The sequence below is a fragment of the Lygodium microphyllum genome, chromosome 10 (genome assembly GCF_053477565.2).
Source record: "Lygodium microphyllum isolate KBCC chromosome 10, Lygodium_microphyllum_v1.1.10, whole genome shotgun sequence".
In the NCBI taxonomy this organism is placed as follows: Eukaryota; Viridiplantae; Streptophyta; class Polypodiopsida; order Schizaeales; family Lygodiaceae; genus Lygodium; species Lygodium microphyllum.
This window is the reverse complement of record NC_141144.1, coordinates 118,055,358-118,079,115: the sequence shown is the minus strand read 5'-3', so window position 1 is coordinate 118,079,115 and position 23,758 is coordinate 118,055,358. Positions and strand designations below refer to the sequence as shown.

The 23,758-nt window shown below is 38.5% G+C and overlaps 2 protein-coding genes and 1 pseudogene across 4 annotated transcripts; all 3 read left to right on the top strand.

The window, feature by feature from the left end:
* The first annotated feature begins 2,498 nt into the window (after positions 1-2,498).
* LOC148030484 (uncharacterized) lies at positions 2,499-4,759 on the top strand. 2 transcript variants are annotated; one of them, XM_087686815.1, is made up of 4 exons: positions 2,499-2,899; positions 3,267-3,444; positions 4,144-4,336; positions 4,446-4,759. In XM_087686815.1, the coding sequence occupies exons 2-4, from the start codon at positions 3,361-3,363 to the stop codon at positions 4,574-4,576; spliced, it is 408 nt and encodes a 135-aa protein (XP_087542941.1). In that variant the 5' UTR covers positions 2,499-2,899; positions 3,267-3,360; the 3' UTR covers positions 4,577-4,759. The 2 variants fall into 2 exon arrangements, with proteins under 2 accessions (XP_087542941.1, XP_087542942.1); XM_087686816.1 differs by lacking the exon at positions 2,499-2,899 and having other exon boundaries at positions 2,935-3,444.
* An 8,361-nt stretch (positions 4,760-13,120) lies between these two features.
* On the top strand, positions 13,121-14,435 carry LOC148030483 (uncharacterized; annotated as a pseudogene). The gene is made up of 3 exons (XR_015692276.1): positions 13,121-13,774; positions 13,866-14,065; positions 14,153-14,435. The product of XR_015692276.1 is annotated as an uncharacterized LOC148030483 (transcript).
* A 62-nt stretch (positions 14,436-14,497) lies between these two features.
* Positions 14,498-15,472, top strand: LOC148030482 (uncharacterized). The gene has a single exon (XM_087687261.1). It carries the CDS (start codon positions 14,498-14,500, stop codon positions 15,374-15,376), a length of 879 nt encoding a protein of 292 aa, XP_087543387.1. The 3' UTR covers positions 15,377-15,472.
* The last annotated feature ends 8,286 nt before the right edge of the window (positions 15,473-23,758 follow it).

The following is a 23,758-nucleotide window of genomic DNA, read 5'->3' as shown; positions in this document are numbered from 1 at the left end:
AGTGGCGGCCACAGGACATATTTGGAGGACTTTGTAAGTTTCTCTTTTGTTTTGCTTATTTGTTTTTTTGAGATATTCTTTGTATTGACAATCATGTTTCTAACAGTTAGCATTTTGTTTTCTTTGCAGCACTTCATTACAAATCGCGATCCGCAGGGCCTTGAGACTCGATATGCAGAGAGGCACGGTCTCAGATCATTGATTGACCGATTGTATAGATGCGGCGGCCCAGTAAGTCACTCATCTTTCTTGTCCGTAGTTACCATGAGATATTTGAATGCATTATTGTATGGTGGATTGATATGTTGTTTCTTTTTCTGCAGAATCCGTTTGATGCTCCTTTGCAGCGGGAAGAGCTTTCGGGGGACGACGATTTGTAGCTCGCCCTTGGATCCTTAGAGCTCACATACCTTTAGTTTTTAGTCGCCCGATCTATGTAAACATTTTCTATGTATTAGTGATATTGTTTTATGATTGTACCAATCGCATTTTATGCGATATCATGTATTTATTTCATCTATCAGTTTTATGATTTCAGTATACATTCTTTTTGTTTGCAAACGCTTTGTATGCAGTAGTGCAGAAACTATTTTGTATGGCTCTCATACAGCACACAGTGCTATATGTGGCAGGGCAGCTTGCTGCCCTGCCACAATTTTTTTTTTCTCTGTTACCGTCGCTATTTGCGTCGCAAATTTACTGCACGCGTCGCTATTTTCGTCGCTATCAACATCGCAAATTCTCTGTAACCGTCGCTATATGCGTCGTTATTGACGACGCCATAGAATCGTCGCTATATGCGTCGCAAATGCGAATGCGACGCATATAGCGATGCATATAGCTACGATTCTATGGCGTCATTAATAACGACGCTTTTTGCGACGACGGGGGCAAATTTTGTTGTTTGTATTTTCGTTGCTTTAAACGTCGCTATAAGGTCTATATCTTTTAGTGTGAGTTAAGACCCCCAAGTCATAGTGCGGCAAACATTGACTAGCTTGATAGAAAAGGTTGTGTTAAGAACCCGCTAATGAGTCAAGTCCAAGACCTGTAGACATTGACCAGGTTGATAGTATCAGATGCGTTAAGACCTCGAAATGAGTCAAAGAAAACCACCCTTAGATTGTTGAGAACAACAATCCATTAAGTGGGGGTGAGTAAGGGTATGGACTTTGTAGCTATACCATGGCGTTGGAGCCAGAAACACCTATATAAGGAGTAGTGGTTTTGCTCCAAGGGCATTATAGAATGATGGTTTCATCAAGAGAGATGGGGTGATTTTGAGCTATTGACATGAGGGGATCAATCTAATAATATTGCAAATGTGTAACGATACATGTGAATCTTGATCTTACAAGCCGTGTCTCTCAAATGATGACAAATGAGAAAAAAGTTTGGACCTTAGACTAGATGAGAGGTGTGTTCCTTCTACAAGGATTGTCATGGTTTTACTCTCCACTAGATAGAGATGGGGTTGAGGGTAAGAGCCATGCCATTGATTGACTACACTTTCTTGTCAAGTGAGCATTAAAATTTTTGATGTGATATTCGTATTAGAAAGAAAAGTAAAACTAATTACTTTTGATCATGCTTCATGCATAAGCCAAGACTCAGTACCTTGCCAAGTTTCTTATAGACAATCTTATAGAGAGGGCCTTGAGCTTTGAGTTTCTTACATATGGCTAGTCGATCCTATTTAAGGATTGAGATTGTGTGTAGTAGTGAATGGCTACATTGAACCTTAAAATTATTAATATGAATGAAAGCTCAAGAATGTGCCACGTGAGGAGTGGGCCATCCCAGGATGACTTTACTTGTAAGACTTTGAGAAATTATAGCCAGTGGCACTACCCTTGATTTCAAGTGACTTGTCAATTCCTAAAACCAAAGTAGTAAAAGGTTGTGTTTAGTGACACAAAAGGTATTTGAAGGAACCAAAATGGTGGTGGGGCAAATAGATTTTGCACACAAAGGAGCTGTTCTCGCCTAGGCTTTTGAGGGGGAGGGGGTTCAGAAAGTTTCCACAAAAATTGTGAGCCCTTCAAGGTCACATGGAGGGTTCCCGATTTTCCCCCAAAACCATCCAGTTTGTTGGGAAGCACCCTACCCTTAGTGTTTTCATGAAAAACCTTTGTTCATTTTTGGTAGACACACATGGCTCCTGAAAGGTTTTCCCTTTGTAGTTTTCCCTCCACTCACCTTGCTTTTCAATTGACATATGTGCCTAGGTAGGAACAAAGACAACTGGCTTTTCATTATTTACTTTTTTAGATAGTTTTGAAAAAACCCTGTGTGATCTACAAGGTATTTGAGAAACCATTTTCATCACCATTACGGTTTCCCGCACAAAACCGTAGTGTGAACAGCTCCAAAAGGATTGATTGAGGGGTTGGTTAGGTGTGGAGCACTTCTCAATTGGAACACATGCATTTGTCCTCCATTTATGTGCATAACATGTGGTGCTTTTGTGCTGCGGGGCTTTTGTGCTGCTGGGCCAAAAATAGGTGCATTACTGCAATTATGTTAGGTGGGGTGTGAGCTTTCCATCCGGCAGGTATGTCTCTCTAAAGCCTGTGATTACTCTCATGTGCTACAAAGTACATACTACAGAGAGAGAGAGAGAGAGAGAGAGAGAGAGAGAGAGATTTGTCTTCAAAAAGAGTTGATGATTTGCTATTGATCTCAGTGAAGAGAGGAGAAAGAGAGATCTCTCTCTTGGTAGGTAGGTGCCGCGAGAGAGAGAGAGAGAGAGAGAGAGAGAGAGAGAGAGCCCCTTTTGATCTGACTTCGATCTTGCAAGTCAGTGCAGCCCCTTTCCTGAAGCACATCATCATCATCATTATCATCACCATCATCATGGTCGCTTCCATCAGAGATCATCACGTATGATGATGCACAGGTGCGTCGAAGCTACGCTTTCACGGGGGGTTTTCTTTTTTTGGCCTTGACAGCCGAGCAATTGGGGCTGCTTTTATGTTCTGTCGAATCTCATCAGAGATGAAGTTCTGGGTGTGGGTCGATGACCCATCGCATCATTCTTCATTTTGGGTCACGATTGGCCTGCTAAGTGAGCTTAAGGTTCTAAATGCAAAGTCCCTGAAGCACACAACTGGATTCTCTGATGCATGCCCTAAATGCGCGCGCGCGCACACACACACACACATTGGAACCTGGTCCTAGTTCTTTAGTAGATCTGCCTGTATCACCCACCATGATTGTTTAATGTAGCATTGGCTCTGTTCCCTTTTTCCCTCTTTGCGCCACAGACATCTTGATGGCATTCCGCTTGAGCATTGAGTCCCCGGGCTCGCCTCACAACTCCATCAACAGCAGCTGAGCATCTATGTCTGGCTGGAAAACATGGCTTTCTCAAGTGGCCAAAATGCAATTACAGCACAGGTCACCCCTCCGGAAGCCTTGGATTTCTTCATCTGGACCACAGAGGTGAGTATTTTTCCTCTCCAAGTCATTAACTTGTATTCATTCTTTTGGTCTTCTTTGTTTCCCGGGTGAACAATTTTGGATGCAGTAACAATGCAAGCTCCCAAGTGATTGCAGACACATGGGTAAGTCCGGGCATAGGATCAGGGGTGGTTAACATCCATCACCGAAAGCTGGCAACATCAACATGATTACCAGCGTCAATGTAGACCAATTGATAGAACATGTGTGTGAGTTTGTAGAGGTCTTGGGCTCAAGCTCTGGAGGCAGCTCAAGTCTGGTCTACCCAATGAGGGTACTGCATGGTACTCTCAATTGTAAAATCACATGCAAAAATTGAGAAAAAACGTCTATGTTTGGCTTGATGGATCTAAAGTATACAGACAATTGAAATGTCCATAGTTGAACTGCATCAATGGTGGATTCCTGGTAAGAATAAGTCTGATTCTCTAAGGGCACAAACATCCTGAACGGAAGAACTTCACCTCAGGACATGCAGATTGGGCATACCTGGAATTGAGAAGTGTAGCTTCACTATAAAACTTAGCCATGTTCATAGAATATTTCTGACATCTGAAATTGTGGGAAACCCTCAGCAGGGATAAAGCATGTAGCTGATTTCTTTGACACAGCACGTCAGCTAGTTGTCTATTCTCTGTTCTTGTCGGTCGGATTGTGTGAACAGGCATGCAAATTCTGCAGGATGTTGGAGCATGGTTGGAAGCTATTGGCTTGGGAGGATATAAAGAGGCTTTCAAAAGAAACAAAGTAAATGGAGAGTACCTTGATAACCTATCCTCATTTACAACAGAACAGATTTTGAGGTTTATCCGGCGCAGTCATATGAAGTGGGGAGATTTTATTACCTTATGCAAAGAGCTTCGCCGTGTGAAAGGTGTTCATCTGTCTTTGTTGTACTGTTTTGTACCACCCCAGTCTTTCTGCTAAATCTGTGTAAGTGATAAGCATTTTTCTGATTGACTGCCTTGAGTTGCTGTTTGCAGTGGCATGTCTTGAAGGTGAGCAGCAAGTTCGTAGTCCATGGTGGGCTCCATGTTGCTTGGCAAATATTTTTGTCAGGCTAGCTAAAAGCAACCGCCAGTCGAGGGTGGTTTCCTTAAAGTTTGATCCTTGATCCCATCACCTCAACTGTTATCAATTGGCTTGAGCTATGAATTTTGCACTCAATTGCCCACATGCTTGTGTTCAGTAGTGTAATTTGTGTTCCCGAAATTAGACACACAATCATGTACATCATCTTCCAAATTTAATGACATCAAAATGCTTGAAACCATTGACATGAAGATATTCAGAGTAATGCAGGAACCTTGCATTACATTTGTGAATCTGTATTCGGCATCTGAAACATAAGCTTTATTTGTCAAGAACTGCAATGGCTTGTTTTTGTGCATGAACATGCAAGGCAAAGAATTGGGCTGATCTGCTATGATTGGAATATGATTAATAGTGCAGCAGGGCACAACTAGAAATGTTGTTGTGTTCTTTTTTATGTATATTAGACAATTGCAAAATAAAAACAGTACACTTTCTAACGTCCCTTCTACATTTAATACTATGTGAGCAGCATGTATAGTTTCTACATTTAATACTATGTGAGCAGCATGTATAGTGACGTTGGTTGATCTCTTGGTAAATTTTTTGGTTCCTAAGTTTTCTAGCAGCTTTTTTGGTGTATTTTGTTATAATTATAGCAAACCTGATATTTAGGGCCAATTTACAATATTTTGGATGGACGTTTGCCCTCAGTGGAAAAGGGTGCTATGATGTTTCTCTCATTTGGATGGAAGTGACAAAAAACAATTAATGTCCTCATTGTGAATTCAATATTCTTGTTGTGAAGTGCCTTTTCCACTTTGTTGTTTGCAAACCTATTTCTTTAGAACCAGGGTAGGGTGAATGGAAGAGAAAGAAGGGTGTGACTTAAGGGGTCAAGTATAATACTAGTATGTCATACCCTTGATGTGCCTTCAATATAGGTGGGTTTAGGGAAGGGGGACTAGGAGGTTAGAGATGGAGACTTTTCGCATAGGCCATTGGACATCTTTAACTTGAGGGCCTAAGGAGGGGGGACTAGGAGGTTAGAGATAGAGACTTTTGGCATAGGCCATTGGGCATCTTTAACTTGAGGGCCCTTAGGTGCCATGCAAGTATATTTGCATGCACACCTTTTTTTGTTTTTCTTTTTTACTCTCCCTTTTTTGAAGAGCCATACAACATCATTTCATCAAGCTTTCAACCTTTGCTTATGTAGGTTAAAGGCACAAAGAATGAGGGTTATACGTTTGGCTTTCAAATTAAATTACATCCACATGATTGCATACAAGATAATTAATGCCAAGATAGTGATGATCCAGTTTGGAAAGCATTGGTAATGGTATTTTTGTTGAAGAAGAATCAAGCCCATGAATAATATTATTGAAGAAAATCCTTGAGTTCATTAAAAAAGCATCAAGTGACCTTTTTTGAAGAAGTTTGAACATGAGTTGAATTGTTAGGGAACTTTGCTTGGAGGATTTGCAAGATTGGGCTTTGTTGGTGGGATTGGATTTCTTTCTCCTCAAATAGCATAATGATGGAATGTTAGAGTAGTGTAATAAATGGAGATGGAGGGAAGTGGGTAAGGATTTACCCTTGCTAGTTGTGATTGTGGCTTGAAGCACTTATGGGCTCTTTTGTTTGTTCTTCTTTGGATGCCTTCAAATGTAAGCTCTTATGAACTTATTGTGTGTTCTCATAATCTATAATCCATAGATCAAACTGTAAGTGCATCATGCATATTCTCTCTTGCATATCTCTTTTGTTCATAGTGTAGTCTTGGTATGCATGGTTTTGTCTTGTTTTGAGGGTGTCATTTTTTTAATTTATGAGGACACCTTAGATACCATTGTTAGAATTGGGGATTGTGTCGAAGCTCTTTAAGTTTGTCTAGGCTTGATGCTTGATGGGGATGTATGCACGACTATATCTATTGGTATTGATGGGATGGTGTAGCTATTCTTTCTTGAGGATCTTATCTATCAATCAGAGCTTCAATAATTAGTGTGTGAGGGTCTTCTTTCATGCATGAGCTATTAGTTTGATTGAGGTTCAATAATTAGTGTGTGAGGGTCTTCTTTCATGCATGAGCTATTAGTTTGATTGAGGTTGGGGTTGCATAGGTAGTATCATATTCTAAAGTATTTTTGGCTCTTCCTTTCTTTGCATTAGCTCCAATCTATGTGCATACCACTTTTTCAAGAATACATGCCTAGGTTGTATCTTGCACTTGATCTCATTGATGTTTGCCTTAATTGAAGTGTGTGCCTTTATTTGGAAGTTGACTCTTTAGATAGATTCTTGAACAAATATTTTGCTATTTGTGGGTGCCTTACATAGACATGATCTTGTTCCTTTAATAGAATTAGCATTGCTTTTGCTATCTAAAAGCCATAGTCTCATTGACCACTCCTATGTGAGCAAGTTCATAGTTTTATCCAAGTAGGCTAATTATATCATCAATTTGCTTAAAGCACATGGTTGTTGGCTATCCTATTTGCATAGCTAGATATTCAGCATAATAAATACAAGTATTTCCTTGGTTCAACTTTATTAATCTAACATGGGGTTTAGGTTTTGCTAAACATGCCTTTCTTGTTTCTTGTAAGTCCTCTTATTGTCCTTGAGATATTGTAGCATGCTTAGTTGGTTCTTCATGAGTTTTTTTTTAAGTCCTTGTGATTTCCTTAAGTTTCTCTATTTGTTGTAAAGTTGGTGGTGTTGCAAGCATGTGTTTAACTTTATATGTTGTATCCCATCTTTTTTACACATTCGCTTTTGATTTTACACTAGTCTTAAAGGATTTTAGCAACAACAAAAGAGAGGATAAGTTTTTGAAATTTGCAAGGTCAAAGTCAAAGGTCAAAATAGAAAGAGAAGAGTTAAAGGTGCATATTTCAAGATAAACAACAAAGCAAGTCATTGAGGAGCTAAATGTGCCCAACTAGTAGGATCATGTGGTTAAAACTACTAGTTGGTAAAAACAAAAATTCTTAAAAATAGTTAGTATTAGAGGATTGAAAATAGCCACAATATATAAAAATGGGAGCCAAAAAAATATGAAGGCTCCATTAGAGCTCAAAAAATTTCGAGCATGGGGCTCACCCTATGCAAATTGTAAAAACAAAAGGATTGAAAATATCATCTCACATGTTATTATAAAATTTTGAGAATTTTCTCAAATATGGTGAAGTACTCCAACTCTATTACAATGGTGCACAATGATTTGAAAATCGTGTGGACAAGCTAGGAAGGTTATGGCATTGCAAACACTTATAGTTTAGAGAAGACGGGCATGGGAATATGAGTGTAAAAGCTTTGGATAGTTAAAGTCCATTCTCAGTATGCAAACTTGGAGCTCTTGCTTTCTTTCTTTCTTTTTCTTCTCCATCCTCCATAGCCAAGAGAGTAAGAAAGATATTGAGAGAGAGAGAGAGAGAGAGAGAGAGAGAGAGAGAGAGAGAGAGAGAGATTAACATTTGCAAAAGGCCAATGTGGCCTATGAGATAAAAATCAATACATCTATATCCAATATCATCTCATCATAATAAAGTTGAAGTGAAGTGACATGAAATAGATAGAATTTCCATCCTAAAATGGTCTAGGGTCGCTCTGCTAATGTATCAAGGGGTAAGTCTCCTATGTCTCACAATAATGGCTTTGATCTGATTATGGTATGGGCCTCTTAGATGTTGGCTAGGTGGTCAAGGTCATCTTGCTTTGCAAAGTGCAATGGCTCGGTCTAATGTGACTCCACAACATGATGTAGATATGGTTTGAATAGATGGGGTTGGATTCGCTAAGCTAGTGGTACCTATGGAATCTTATATATGAAAGAAGTCTGTCACTTGCCTCTACCTAGGTCCTTCTAGGTGGGGTGGTCTCCTTTCTTGTAACAATGCTATGTGGCGCCTCTAGAGCTGTAGAAGGAAAATCCATAAGCATCTTTGATCCTTGTACTCCATGACATGCCGAAGAGGATCGAAGTCATCACGGAAGAGATAGTGGCATCTCCCTTGTATATCATAGTAGATTGTGCATCTACATATGCAATGTTCCTCCATCTCTAGCTCTCGATTGCAGAGCTGACATATCCTCTCCTTTGATGTAATATCCATCCATCTGCATGTCTCTAACCATAGTTGGTGGGAGGAGATACATATCTGTCCAATAGTGGCTCATATACCATGGGAGAGGTGTGTCCATGTAATGTGGTCAAACAATGAATCCATCCTTTTTGTGTGAAAGAGAGAGAGAGAGAGAGAGAGAGAGAGAGAGAGAGAGAGAGAGAGAGAGATTTCTTCTATTCTCTTCCTTCTTCTTGAAGCTCGTTTCCTCTTCTTCTTGTCTTCCTTTCCCCTACCCACCTTCTCTTTCGTTCCCCTCTTCTTCTTCATGGAGAACATGTTGAAAAGGGAGCTACAGATTGAGTGGAGCATTGGAGCAAGCATGAAGGATTATTGGACTACCACAATGTCTCATGCATTAATTGAACTACAAAGAGCATGGGGATGACTAAATTGAATTCTCCTACATGTGTTTAAGTGAATCTTTTCTTTCTTTTTATGCAACATATGTGTAGAGAAGTGATAGGCCACATAGGGCATGAGGATGAGCAACTAGGTGAAAGATAGGAACCATTAGAGAGTAGAGTAGGATGTGAATCAATATTTTCTTATCTCATTTGTATCATTGAGCCCACCATTTTGGTTCCACTCTCAAAAACTAAGATAGAATCTATATTTGTAGCCCACTCATATGCTTATTGTATGGTGGAATAGAGGTATATCATGATTGTTATTAGAGCAACTCTCTTCTCTATGGTGAGCACAACATAAGACTCTTGTGGCTAGATTAGGAATGCTAAATTGAGGCAAAATGATTCTCAATGAAGCAATTTAGAGAAATAAAAGAATTTGTAGGAGTAGACTTACAATAGAAAGCCCCCCCAAAACCATTAAAAACATGAAAGCCTATCAAAATTTGTGTATAGAATTGTTGTCTATAGCTCTTCCAACTGATTAACATACATAGGTTGCATTTCACATTGAGCATGGAAGAGAAAAGACCAAACATTGGAAAAGTTCGTATGTGGATTCCATAGACATCCCATGAGCATCCATGGCATGGAGTTTGAAGTTGGAAAAGTTAGTATGTGGATTCCATTGCTTTGCTTTCTTCAACCTAAATGATAGGAAGCAATGTTGGGATGCAAAAACAATGGAGAGAGAGAGAGAGAGAGAGAGAGAGAGAGAGAGAGAGAGAGAGAGAGAGAGAGAGAGAGAGAGAGAGAGAGAGAGAGAGAGAGAGAGAGAGAACCCTTATTCTTCATTATCTTTACTTATATAGGGTTGTACAGTGTGTACTTATATAAGGATGTTTGCTTGGTCTTTGGTCATTGGCCTTTACCCCTAAACCTCCCACTTAAAGGCCGATACACCTTTGAAGGAGAATAATACGTGAAGATACTATCCAATGCCCATCAACATAAACTCTTCATGAGAAGATCTATAGGGTTACAATCCATATCAATCTTGATAGTCTTAATCTTCTTATTCTCAAGTACCTCCCTAATGAAGTGACACTTAATCTCAATGTGCTTTGTCTTTGCATAAAGGATATGATTTTGTGCCAATTGGATGGCACACTAACTATTATGATGCAAAATAGACACTTCTCTAAGTGCTAGATGAGTAAGCCACATGGCTTCCTTAGAACATATTCAACTTTAGTGGTAGTCAAGGCTGTGCACATGGCTACAATCGAGAGACCCATGAAATTGCACCCCTCGTGAATGTGGAAACAAATCCTATCATAGATTTCCTTATGTACTTGCTTACCTAGGGATAGAAAATGCACATAGCTCTAGTGCCATTCAAGTATCTCATGATCATTTGCATTGCTTCCCAATGCTTCTTTCTAGGGTCTGCCATATAGCCATCCTTATTGTATAAGAAATGTGAGGAAATGTACCAACCATAGCATACATCAAGCTATCAACTATGGATGCATAAGGAATCTTGGCCATTTCAATTTTTTGCTCATGTGACTTAGGGTTTTCTTATTGGATAACTTTCAAATATGGAGGCAATGGAATATTGATAGCTTTCCCTCTCTCCACATTGAAATGCATATTCCATCTCTCTCCCTCCCTCCCTTTCATCCGCCACATTTCCCTCCCTCTCTATTCTCTCGCAATCCCTACGCCTCCATCTTTTATGTGTGCCTCCCAGCCCAGTCCCCCTCTTCCTCTCACAAACGACGGAGAGGTTTGGAGCTGCATTCGAGTCCATCTGCCCACCACCACAGAGCAAAGGACGTTGGCTGTATAGGTCAGCGTGCTACTGGGACTGCTTGTACATGTAATCTGGATGTGGTGATTTGTCTCAGATTCCCTTGGTCAATTTTCTTGTCGATGTACTTATAGTCTAGATCAGGGTGTGTTTTCTTTTGCTGTAAGCAATTGTGTTGATTCTCTATAACTTCCTACGATTGAATATGCAGAATATATGGCAGACTATGATGCATAAAGGAGATGACTGTTCAGTCCAAAATGCCTTGAATATTGAATATATGGCACCATTAAATCGGATTTAGGGCTATATGCAACTATAGTGCAAATAATGTTTTGCACTATTGATGTACCATTGATTATTCTAGCTATGTATGTAGATCGATTATCACCTATAAGAATGTACGTACTACAAGAACATTATTCCGGTCTTTTACATTGATTTTGAGCTATAAGAATGTATGTTTGTGCTTCTCCATTACATTTTTTTATGAGCAATCAAAAAATAAGAATGTAAGTTCTATCCTACTCTATTACATTTGTTATGTGTCTTGAGAATGCATGTATTGTAGTCTATAAATTGCATTGAATATAAGCTTTAAGAGTGTTTGTATTGTGAGCTATAAGAGTGTATGCAATGAATGCATATAAGGTACTCACAAAACTATTAAAGATATATAGCATAAAGTGTGCCGAGTTTTAACTTCATGTCATCAGCTATGACCAATAGATACACCACTATATGTAGCTAAACTACATCAATCTATGTATTACAAGAATCAACATTACTCTGTCACATAATGGATGCAATTAAAAATGTTTGTACTATAGGAATATATGCTACTTGATTGCATTGATTTTAAGCTACTATGGTGAAAGGTATGCACATAACTATTAATGATGCAAAGCATGAAATGTAATCGAAGTTGTAACTATATTTCATGTACTATGAGCAATAGATACATCACTATATGTAGCTAGACTACATCAATGTATATGCTACAAGAAATAAAGTTCCTCTATTACATTTCGTATTTGCTCATATAAGAATGTGTATTTTATAAGTATTATATTAGGTAACCACAAAATCATTAGTGATGCACAACATGAAGTTCAAAGTTATTAATGTATGACACAAGAGAGAGAGAGAGAAAGAAAGAAAGAAAGTTATATTAACATCTTCTAAAGACCAAAACTGGCCTATGAGACAAACTGTGATACAACTGATGAGGTCCAGCTATCCAAAATAAAAGTGCTGAGTGAAAAGCTAAAAACTGGAAACTGAAAATACGGTGCTGTGAGTGTGATAAGTGTCGTGTATGTGTATGTGCGTATGTAGCTCTGGTACTCCAGATAATGGCTACAAAAGGGGAACAAATGTCAGCTGTGATAGGGGAACAACTGTCGGCTGTGATAAAGTGGTGCGATGTGTATATGTAACATATGCAGGGAGATATACTATCCTGGGATGTAGTAGCAGTCGTCGAAGTCGCTAATAGCAGGTGATCCCTCCTAGATGCAGGATGTGGTACATCGGCGGTGGAGAAAGAGCAAACTGGAGATCTGAGATCCAATGTGTCGAGTGTCGTCGGATCTCAGTCTGCTGTCGAGAGAGAGAGAGAGAGAGAGAGAGAGAGAGAGAGAGAGAGAGAGAGAGAGAGAGAGAGAGAGAGAGAGAGAGAGAGAGAGAGAGAGAGAGAGAGAGAGAGAGAGAGAGAGAGAGAGAGAGAGAGAGAGAGAGAGAGAGAGAGAGAGAGAGAGAGTTGAGCTTGCACTAATGTATTCCTTTTTTACACTACAATAATATGTAAACTAATCATGCTTTATAGAACAAACAACTTTAGAGGAAAGTAAGATTTAGTCTATATAATAAAATATATTGATGGGATAACTTTACTTTTGTGCAGATACATAGCCCATATTCTCACTCTCTTCTGCTAAATATGGCAAGCCCACAATCCCCAACATTGCCTGTCAGCATATTTAGCGCAAAGCATTTACAATGGCAGCTCGTTTATGACGAGAGATCCAAATGTAAGGTTTTGAGAAGGGCAATTATTCCATGGTGTCGAGTAAATGATTTTGCACAAGGGGAAGGAAAAAATAATGATTTTCCTACAACTTTCAAAAAGTACTCTCACCATCGACGTCAACCAAATGAATTGAAAAAACCATTAGACAACACATGGATAGAGAAGATCATGTAAGTGTATATAATTGTTTTGCTACTTATATTGATTTCCTTATTATTTGACCACACTTATAGCTACAACATTCATTTCCTACAAAAACAAATTTTAGTGTGCTTATGGTCCTAAGGACACTCGAAATGTGGAGGTTTTATGTCCTAATGGCATGTTGATCAGTCAAGGACAACCAAGAAAACGCCGACTACACAAAACAATGGGACAACTTAACAAGGGTTGTTTGTGTCATTTTATAGTGACTCGCCTATCCCATGACACCAGTTTGGCATTTATCTCATTTATCAATCCGTATCATACTGATGATGCAGATATGATTTGTCATGGCATTGCAATGGAGGATTTAAATGTCTATTCACATTCCTTATTTTCCCCATGGATATCACTAGAGAAAAAAATATGGGTGTCCAGTATGTTATACAAAGGTTTTTCACCGCAACAAGTATTGGAGTGTCACATTCAATATGTGCATCAGCACCAAAGCAACAATCCAAATCATCCTATGGAAAGAGATGACTTTCTCTCCATCCAAGATATTATGAATATATCTAGGAAGCTTGCCATTGACCAATATCAATTATATGACAATGATGCTGAAAGCACAAAGAGATGGTGCATTGAAAACAAGGAAATGACATTTGTGTATCAGGAACAAAATCTTTCTGCTAATAAGGATTTCATATTGGGGATTCAAACACCATGGCAACGAGATATGTGTGACAGATATGGAAATGGCAACTTATTAGCAATGGATTCAACATTTGGTACAAACAAGTATAAGGTAATTTATTAATATTATTCTTGCATACTTATAGTTTTTACTTCTCAAAATTTTATGCTTTTTGCTTATATTTGAAACTTGCATTTGACAGTTCAATTTATACACAATCCTTGTATTTGACTCCCACCGAAATGGTGTCCCAATTGCTTGGGTGTTAACCTCAAGTGCAACATTTGAGGTAAACAAATTTTGGCTCACAAAGTTTAGGGATCACATGCTAGATTTTCACAAATCATGGGAGCCAACAACTTTTTTGGTGGATGATGCTGAAAGAGAGATAGATGCTTTAAGGTACATTTCACATGCATGCATCCTTTTGGAAAACATTTAATTCATGGACTAAAAGCATTACATTTTTTACGAATGTATTGTGTGTAGGGTTGTCTTTAATTTGCATATTTATTTGTGCCTATGGCATGTCCGTCGTTGTTGGTTAAAGCATCTTATTAAAAAAGTCCCACAATGGCCAAAAAGAGTTGCGATTTTCCGAGCTCTAGGCAATATTATGAATATGAAAGGTGAATGCAAGGCAACATAAGTGGCTATAAAGGAGGAAGCAAGGGATATGATAGATATATTTAAAAAGGAGTTTGTAGATGAGATAACATTCTTGCACTACTTCAAAACATATTGGGAGCCCAAGATTGGTGAGGACTCCTAATTATCTATTTCAGATTACTTTGCTATATTTTCATTTTTATACATATTTTAAATAGTTGTATTATGTGTGTGTTGCAAGGTATGTGGATACATGCAACATGTACACTTCCACATTCTGGTCAAGATACCAATGGTGCTATAGAGGCATACCATGGCACTTTAAAGTACAAATTCTTAGGTAGCTCAAAGAGATTGATTGGCAGACGAGTGGATTGGCTCCTTCATAAATTGACAAGTTCAGCTCTTCCATATTATTGCTATGTGCAAGCTATGAAAGAAAGTGGATTTGTGAGAAACAATAATATTGAAAAGATAGTGGCCAACTCATATGAGAGGGCTTTGAAGATTCCAGTCGAGTATGTTAGATTCGAAATGAATGGTGCAAGGGCTTCATGTGCGTATGTAAGAAGCATGTCCAAATACACTATTGAATACACAGTTGATAATGCGGATTGTCAATGGGCATGTTGTACATGCAAGTGGGCAGAGTTGGGGAACATATGTAAGCATCAAATCAAGGTGCTACTTCTTTTAGGGGTACCGAATACTACAGTAGTGGCACAATGTATGGACTTATATAAAGGCGTGGAAGCAAGAGGAAAATATAAAGGACTTATAAGTAACTCTCATGTGATACAGGATGAGTTTGCACATGATCCTTACACGCCAACCACGCTGCTGGATGTGGATAATCTCCAAGACATGGATACAACTATGATTAATATCTCCCATGAAGACACCCACCCATCCACAACATTGCAACATCTATGCCACGATGTATTTGATTTGGTGGGGGGTGACATGGAGCTTATTTTTGAGGCGTGTTCTTCTATGAAGAAGATGTTGAGCCAACTTCGAGCTCTGAAAGCTCGTAGAGAAGATATGTGCAGTACACAAGCTTTTGTGCCCACCAATGATGGATTTGGAAATACCATACAATGAGCTAAGCCTTTCATTGAAAAACGGCTAACTAAAAGAAGAGTTTCTAGATTGATAGAATCACCCACAACATCATCATTCATGGCTCGACCCAAAACCAAACAGCCCTCAATGCAAGAGAAGCTTGATGCTAGAGCCGATAAAGAAGATGAAGAAGCCCATGCCTCTAGATAGGAGGAATGCTACATTGTTATATTCTTATGGTACTCTTATTAAATTGTGAAATATTTGAGCTTTTATTCTCTATGTCTTTAAGCATGTGTATTAGCTCTATCAAGTTTTAATGAATTATATATATATATATATATATATAGTTGTGCATGTGTGCATGCGTGTGTGTGTGTGTGTGTGAAGTAAGCTTAAAAAGAGAGAGAGAGAGGGGGGGATTTTGAGTGTGAGAGAATGAGTGAATGAGAGTAAGAAAAAGTAATATTGAGTGAGAGAGGGGGAGGAAATTTTGAGTGTGAGAGAATGAGTGAATGAGAGTAAGACAAAGTAATATTTAATGAAAGTAATATTTTATGCTAGCATTTTCATTGAGCTTGCGACGTGATCTCTCTCGCTCTCTTTCGCTCTCTCAAAAATGTTTGCGAAAAATGCTGCGCTTGGGTTTTCCCTTATTTACCCCCTTTGCCTAAGTTCCATAAGTTGCTTCCCCCCAAAGTCACACATCATGTCAATTGCAAAATAGACTTAACAAGTTCTACTCCTAACTTAACCACAAAGTTTAGTTCTTGATACTTAAAACTTATTGTAAAATATGTCAATGTATTGATTAAGTCACCCATAATCATATCTCGTTATGTCCTATAGGTAGTGTATAAAACTTTAGAAGGTACGGATAATCATTTACTTTAAGACCTTAGACCAAAATTCCCGTATTACAATGCATCTATTTCCATGTTTAAAAGTACATGTATCTTTGCGGGAACAAGATTTTGCGGGAAAGATAGAAGAATTAGCGAGAAAGGTCGGGAAGGTGCGTGAGAGGCTATTGTAGGAGAGGTGCAAGTATTGGAGAGATTGGAGGAGAGAGAGACTAGATGTGCTATATTTTTAAAACCCTTCTACTACAAATTGCATCCAAATATACTATTTGGAAGACTCGAAAGAAACTATTTGGAAATGTGGCAGATGAGAGAGAGAGAGAGAGAGAGAGAGAGAGAGAGGAGGGAGGTGCATTGAATGTTGCTAAGGGAATACTCGGACGGAGCAGGGATGGGGCGGGGTGGGACCAGCATCACGGAGTCTCGAGGAGGTAAAACGGTGGTGAGCTGTAGTCGGTCGTGCACCTGGGTGGAGCCATTGCTCCTCACCGTGAGGACACGCACGCTGCCGTAGCATTGCAACAGTGCATTGGGAGCCGCCAACTGTCGGGAATCTTGCTGCTTTCTTTTCCCTCTACGCTTCTTTCATCCTCACCACCGCCACTTCCTCCCACCCCATCTTCCACCACCACCACCACCAGCTCTCAGCCTTTTGGCCCTTCTCCACCGCTTAACCCCATCACCCTTCCACCGCTGTCCTGGCAACAAAGGGGAAAACTATCATTCAACGCCACAACCACTATCAAGGAAGGAAGGAACGCCATCGAGCCACCAGCTGAGAAATAAGGACGAGGAGTCGTATCCATCAACACAGTCGAGGAGTTGCCAGAGAAGGAAGGCCACGGCGGAGTGGCAACAGGCTCACAACCATTAGGTGAGTATTTATTACCATCAAGCATCTTTTCCAAGATTGACATTCTCACATTTACCATTATTATTAAGTTGGATGGATACCACATTAAAGAGGAGAGATTCAAAGGGAGTGTGGCAATCCTTGAGTTCATGCATATGCCAACACATGATGAATTAATGAATTCAAAACATAAGTGGTCTTTATATTTGCTTTTTGCCTCTATGATCATTCCACTATGCAAAACTTGGCATTAACATTGGCACTCCCATTGTCACACTTAGTAGTACAAGTGCACACACAGACACACACTGAAATATGAGTGCACTAATACTTGCATTGATACATGTAATGTCTTCAAGACCAAATCTCTAGAATAATGTCTCAACATACTATGTTTGACACAAAGCAATATCTCTATCACATTGCTTAAATTGAATAACTAAATAATGGTATAATAGGCCCAAATTTGATATATCAAAAGCTTGATTCAACTCAAAATGAACAATATGTGTCTCATTAGAACTACTTGTGTGTACCCATGTGCACTAGTGTGCGCTCTTTTGCACTCTAGCACACTAGGATTTACACGAACTCACCCTATGTGCACTTGTGTGTACCATTGTGTACCTAGGCTACATCTTACATAACACCCATAACCCCAAGCACCTCTTGCACATGCATAAAAGTATTTGTACACCCATGCATTCACTGGTACTTTAGGAATCACCATAGTGCACTACACTTTGCACTTGTTCAATGCTTGTGCACTGTCTTATTGTGGAGACATTATTTCCAACTACCCTAGTGCAACTTTAAGTGCCTCTCTCTTTCTTCACAATCCAACACTCATCCTGTTTGCAAGGGAGGTTCAAGGGGGAGTAGGGGAAGATGGTGAAGCCTTGTGTGTGCACTTGCCACACCCAATCGCACATCCTTGTGCAATTGCATACATCCAAGTACACGTGTGTGCACTTAAATGCATGCACCATATGCACACTTGCATTGGTATTGTCACATGCACCTATGTACACTAGCATGCATTAAAACCTTACACTAGTATTAAACCTATCCTTTGGCATAATTCATAGTACCCCTATACACCATAGTACACGTCCACTTGCACACGAACTTTCAACTCTAGTGCACTAAGCCTTACCCACATGCACTAGTCCATATACACTTGCACATTATCCCACTTTCCAAACACCTTTGTCCTTCAAGAAATTTGCCATCCTAAAATTTCATATATGATAATCGTTCTTATCAAGCTTCTCGCTAACAATCTGGTTGAAGTTGTTAGACATTTTGACAAAATAGGCAACCTTGTAAAAAACTACAATCTACAAGCAAGCTGATACCATGTGCATCACAACTAAACATGCAACCCTTTTTTTATACTAATTGCATAACAATAATTATAATTTTCAATCTGTATGCAAATGCCTTCTGTGTTTACAACCCAAACGCTACAGAGTCGAAATATGTAGCCTATGCACCTGTAAATAGCCGACACAATTGAAATTGCAGCATACCCAAAAACTACTATTGAGACCACTTATAGTTTCATAACGGAGCCGAAATGAGCTCAGATACCAAAAATCATAGCAAGAAAAGCCTTAAAGGGCATGTCTGTAGTATATAAATTGTTCTTCTTACTCACTTGGTTTCATTGCAATCGAAGACTGCAACCATGAGAGCTTTAGGAGCCACTTGTTATAACCTAAGGCAAATCGAGAAAGGTGAAAAAGCTTCTTATCCATTGCTTGCTTGCTTACTTTCATGCTCCAATGCCTTCACCTTACCCTTCAATCAAGCTCTGCATAGTCGTGAGATAGCTCTAATCCCATGAAAATAGATAAGAGGGAAGAGAGGTGAAGAAACCAAGAGCACACATACAAAAGCAATGGAGACTTGAGCACACAAAGAGGTAGGGATGAAATCTTCTACTTTTTCTTTTTTTCTGCTTCCACACAAAGTAACTAAGTCTACGATATGATAAAAGACTAATATAAGAGTACCACAAAGTATGTACACGTGGTCACTAAGTGTGAATCCACTAAGGAAAGAAAAGGTGGCACAATAAATATGACATAACCAAGGATGGGCTTCATGGGTGTAGTCCAACTATAGAATCACTAGCGTATCCTCATATCAGTCGCCTAACATGCCAATGAATAATATCTTGCCATATCACCAAGACATGTGGAAATATGGAGAGCAAAAATGTGTGACAGAGTAGAGAGAAAACAAAGAGAATTTTCTCATCCAAAAACTTCTTATGTGCTTTTTACTCTGGCTCTCTCTCACCCTCTTGGACTCTCATTGTATTGAGTTTGCATCCTCGACTTGATGGTTTCTATCAAGATATATTGGATCTATATCGAAACTGTCACTTATTAGCAGCTTCCCACAAACACACCACCTGTTGGGACAAAAAATGGGCCCGACATTGGCTCCAAGGCTCTAGCTAGGCTCCTATACATACCAAACAAACCTCATAGCCTTGTGGCCAAGAGCATTTGGATAATATGAACTAATCTATCTAAATATTTTGTTTATAGATGTGAGTATCAAACTATAGTCCAATAGTTTTCCCATCTTGACTCTGAGCACAAGGAGTTTCCCATACATAGGTGACTACTTCACCTTGATTTACACATATCGAGGGCACCCCCAGCTGAATGTTGTGACCCCTATGGCTCCCCTACACCCTAGGGATTGGCCTTATGATGCATCGTCTCACATATAAAGAACAACGAAACATAGCCCACTCTTTTGATATTGCACGATCCAAGAGATAGATTTATTTCCTCACACAAATGTTCCCCACATAATTGATCTAACCTACAACAAGAGAAACCTCTTTCACTCAATCGTAGGTCAATAATGTGGAAGATAGGTGCTATGCATCTAGGAGTTGATCATTGATACCATGTTTAATACACATGTACTGTGGAATGTCCTAGTGTGTTTAAACCATTTTCAAATGATACCCAACCCTGTGTTGTGCAAAGACATTCTTTTCATGTTTTTCCCAATGCAATGCGGCGATAAGGAAATGGAGCCAAGATATCCTGTGCTTTCGTTACCATATATATTCAAAAAAACCTAAATGTTGCACTTCAATGCACAATCATTATTTCTTTCTTATGCAAAAACTTTGCATTTCAATCCTCGTTTGGCATTTATTCGTTATGTGGAGTGTTCTTTATGTTATACACAATCCCCCCATAGAAACACCCCCTAAATGACCACTTTAACACATGAATGGGTGTAGATTGAGACTACCTCATGCCCTACGACCCACCATGTATCTAGATGTATTCTACTTTTTTTTTTCCAATTTTTAAAAGCTAAAAACTAATTTTCATAAATTTTTGCTATTTTTCCTAATTTTTCTTAATAATTTCTATTATAAGTACCCATTATTTGTATTTTTTGATCACATAGCAGCAAAGACTAATCATGGAAATCAGCACACAATATTCCATCCATTTATAACATTCATTGCTATCGTTTCTCTCATTTATTATAAAAATAAGTTATTACATGTTTTTTTTTAGTTTTGAATAATTAAATTTTCATTGACATGATATTTCTTTCTAAATTTTCTTTATGATGGCTCTCAAACACATCATATTACAACCACATATCAATTTTATACTTGATGAACATTGATTGCATCGTTAAACATAAAAAAGAACTAAATTTCCATTCAAAAATGAAGCTTATCGAGATTTCTAGTGTTTCACTTTTTTATATTTGAATGCACAGCTAGCAAATGGATTCAAGTTTGGGTTCTAATCAGTGATGGTCATTACCACACATCATTGATATCATCTTATCTTCATTTGGTTCAAGTCGGGGTAGCTATATCTCAACCCATTTCTCTCTTGAGAATTGCCGATCAAGGCTGTATAAGAGAAGAGAGAGGGTGAAGGGAGAAAGATTTTCTTGCTCTTCATACTGGCCACCATTGCTGGAGCCGAGAGTGGCAATTGGGAGCAAAAAATTTGAGGAAGAGCCTGCCATGATCCGTCAATAGGGGTGTATAGAGGCTGTTATGTTCCCCCCCCCCCCCCCCCCGCCCCCTCCATTTTCATGGCATCGACTGTCAGCAACCCCCCTTTTTTTCACCATTAAGAAAATAGTCCCCCCCTCCCCCTCATGCCCCTCCATTTTTATGGTGTCGGCTATCCATTTTTATGGTGTCAACTATCAATGCACCCCCCCACCCCTGACATGTCAATTTTTGGGGGGCAAGACATGCCCCAAGGGTCATGCCCCCCAATCTAAAGTCCTTTTACACTTTCATTTTTTTCATCTTTTAGTTGGACACTTCCCATTTCTATGTTTGACATCCGTTTCTTGAGCCAAAATTTTTTGCATGTCCATTTGGGACTCTGCATGGTTTTTTGCATGTCCATTTGGGACTTTTCTTTGTTGATTCTGCCACCACTGAAAAAAATTTCTAGGAATATGCAACCGTTTGCAAGGTCCGTCTTTGAAAGCGCTTTTAAAACTTGTCTTTCACGGCCGCTTAAAATGGCCAGATTTGCATCTACTGCTTCTAGTGGGATCACATTTTTGCTACAAAATGACAATTTTAGCACACTTTCGGCTTTTTCCCCCAGCTCAAAATCCCACTCTCATCTACTTGTGCATGATGGCTCATGGCATTGATTTGATGACGATGATTATGATAAACAACTTATTGTTTTTTTGAGGCATTGAGTCTTTTAATTAATTAATTATTTATGATTATGATAAACAACTTATTGTCTTTTTGAGGCATCAAGTCTTTTAATGATTTATTTATTTATGTAGTTATTTATTTAAAAAACATTTAATCATTAATCCTCATTTGTAGTCTTTTTATGTTACATTATCATCAAGGACGTTACACAATTTTCCTTGGTGGTTGGCTTTGTTGACATAATGAATTGCATAATTATTTCCTTGATATCAAAACTATGCCATGAGGGGTCCTAACTAGCTCACCCTGGTAGGAGGGGACTAGTGGTGCTTTTGGATAGAGGAGGTAGAGCATAAGGTAGGGTGTGGCAAATCCAGTTGAAGCTCATTATTGAAGCTTAGGCAAGTCAACATAAGGTAATTCTTAGGCCTACATAAGGCAAGCCAAATTACTTCATAATACTTTGCATACCAAAAATTTCACGTTTCACTTTGCCAAACATTAAGAAGGGTGTTCATTGGGGTCATTGACTTGGGTATGGCAATAGAGTTCAATACATAAGCTACATATCATCCTCAACCAAAGAACCAACCCCCGGATGAAACTATGTATTTATGTAATTTTTGCAAGCATATGGCTCCTAAATGTTTCTCCCTTAGTCCCTCACCTTTTGATGTATAACCAAAAACTTATGATGTTTGCTATCTTATATATAAGCACCTGTCACTAAGGTTACCATATGAAACTAGTAGTGAGTAATTTTTTTGTAGAGTAGCTAGATAGACTTTGTAGCTTAGCTATGAATAGGGATGAGCCTTACAGACATTTGGGTGTTGAGAGATTCATCCACCACATAGGAAAATATGCTCATGCATTTCAACTTCATGAATATAGTGGTCTCCACCTTGATAATGATGTGCAAATTTTTTTCATTATTACAAATTGTGCAAACACTTGGCATGACTCCTTTCTTAAGCTCTTCTTAATAAATGCTTTAATTCATTAGGTTCCTCAAGTTCTTATTCTCCAATATATTTGTTCCTTAAGTTGAATTATCTATGGTTCAATATCTACATCCTTAAGTTCTCTTTATTGTGATATTAAATTCAACATTTTAGGTATTTATCAATGACTTACATGCATTATTTCCTTCAAGATTTTAATCAAATTATTATTTAGAACCATTTACATCAATTTGTCTAATGTTCTAATACTAGTTATTACTCTTTGATAGACTCATGGTTATTCACTTAGATGATTGCATTGATGTACTAGAAGTGTAGCGAAATCTAGACAATAACACCAAGACAAGTTAACCCATTCTACCTCCTAGAATCCCTCGACGATAGTGCATGTGAGCTAGATTTATGTTTGTATACTTTGAAGGAGGTGAAAGAGCTATGACCGAATCGATTCTTAAGAGAAGAGCTTTTTCACAAATTAGACATTTGTAAAGATCTAATGTTGCTCAAGTGCTTTGGCAAGCATTATTTGCTTTTAAATTGCCTTAATTATTTCATATTAATGCATCTAAAAGTGTTATCTTGAAAACATTGTATAGTTTAAATCATGTACTATGCATCTAATTGTATACAAGTTAGTTGCATTTCAACCATGTATTTTGTCATTCAATCATGTACAAGTTAATCACATACTGTACATTCCAATCGTGTACGAGTTGATTATGTACTTTGCATTTAAATCATGTGCAAGTTAACCACATTTCAATATCAATTAATCATACAATTTGCATTCAAATGACGTATGAATTAATTATGTTCCAACAACATATTTTGTGTTTCAATCATGCACAAGTTAATCATATACTTTGCAATCACATTGTGTATGAGTTAATCATGTACTTTGAAACTAAGTAATCATATGCTTTAAGTCTAAATGTGGAAGTAAATTAAATAATTACATATTTTACTCATGTTTTTCCCCCGTCCTAAGTAGGTCTATTTGAAGAATAAATTCATCAAAATAGAGCTATTACTATAGTCTTTTTT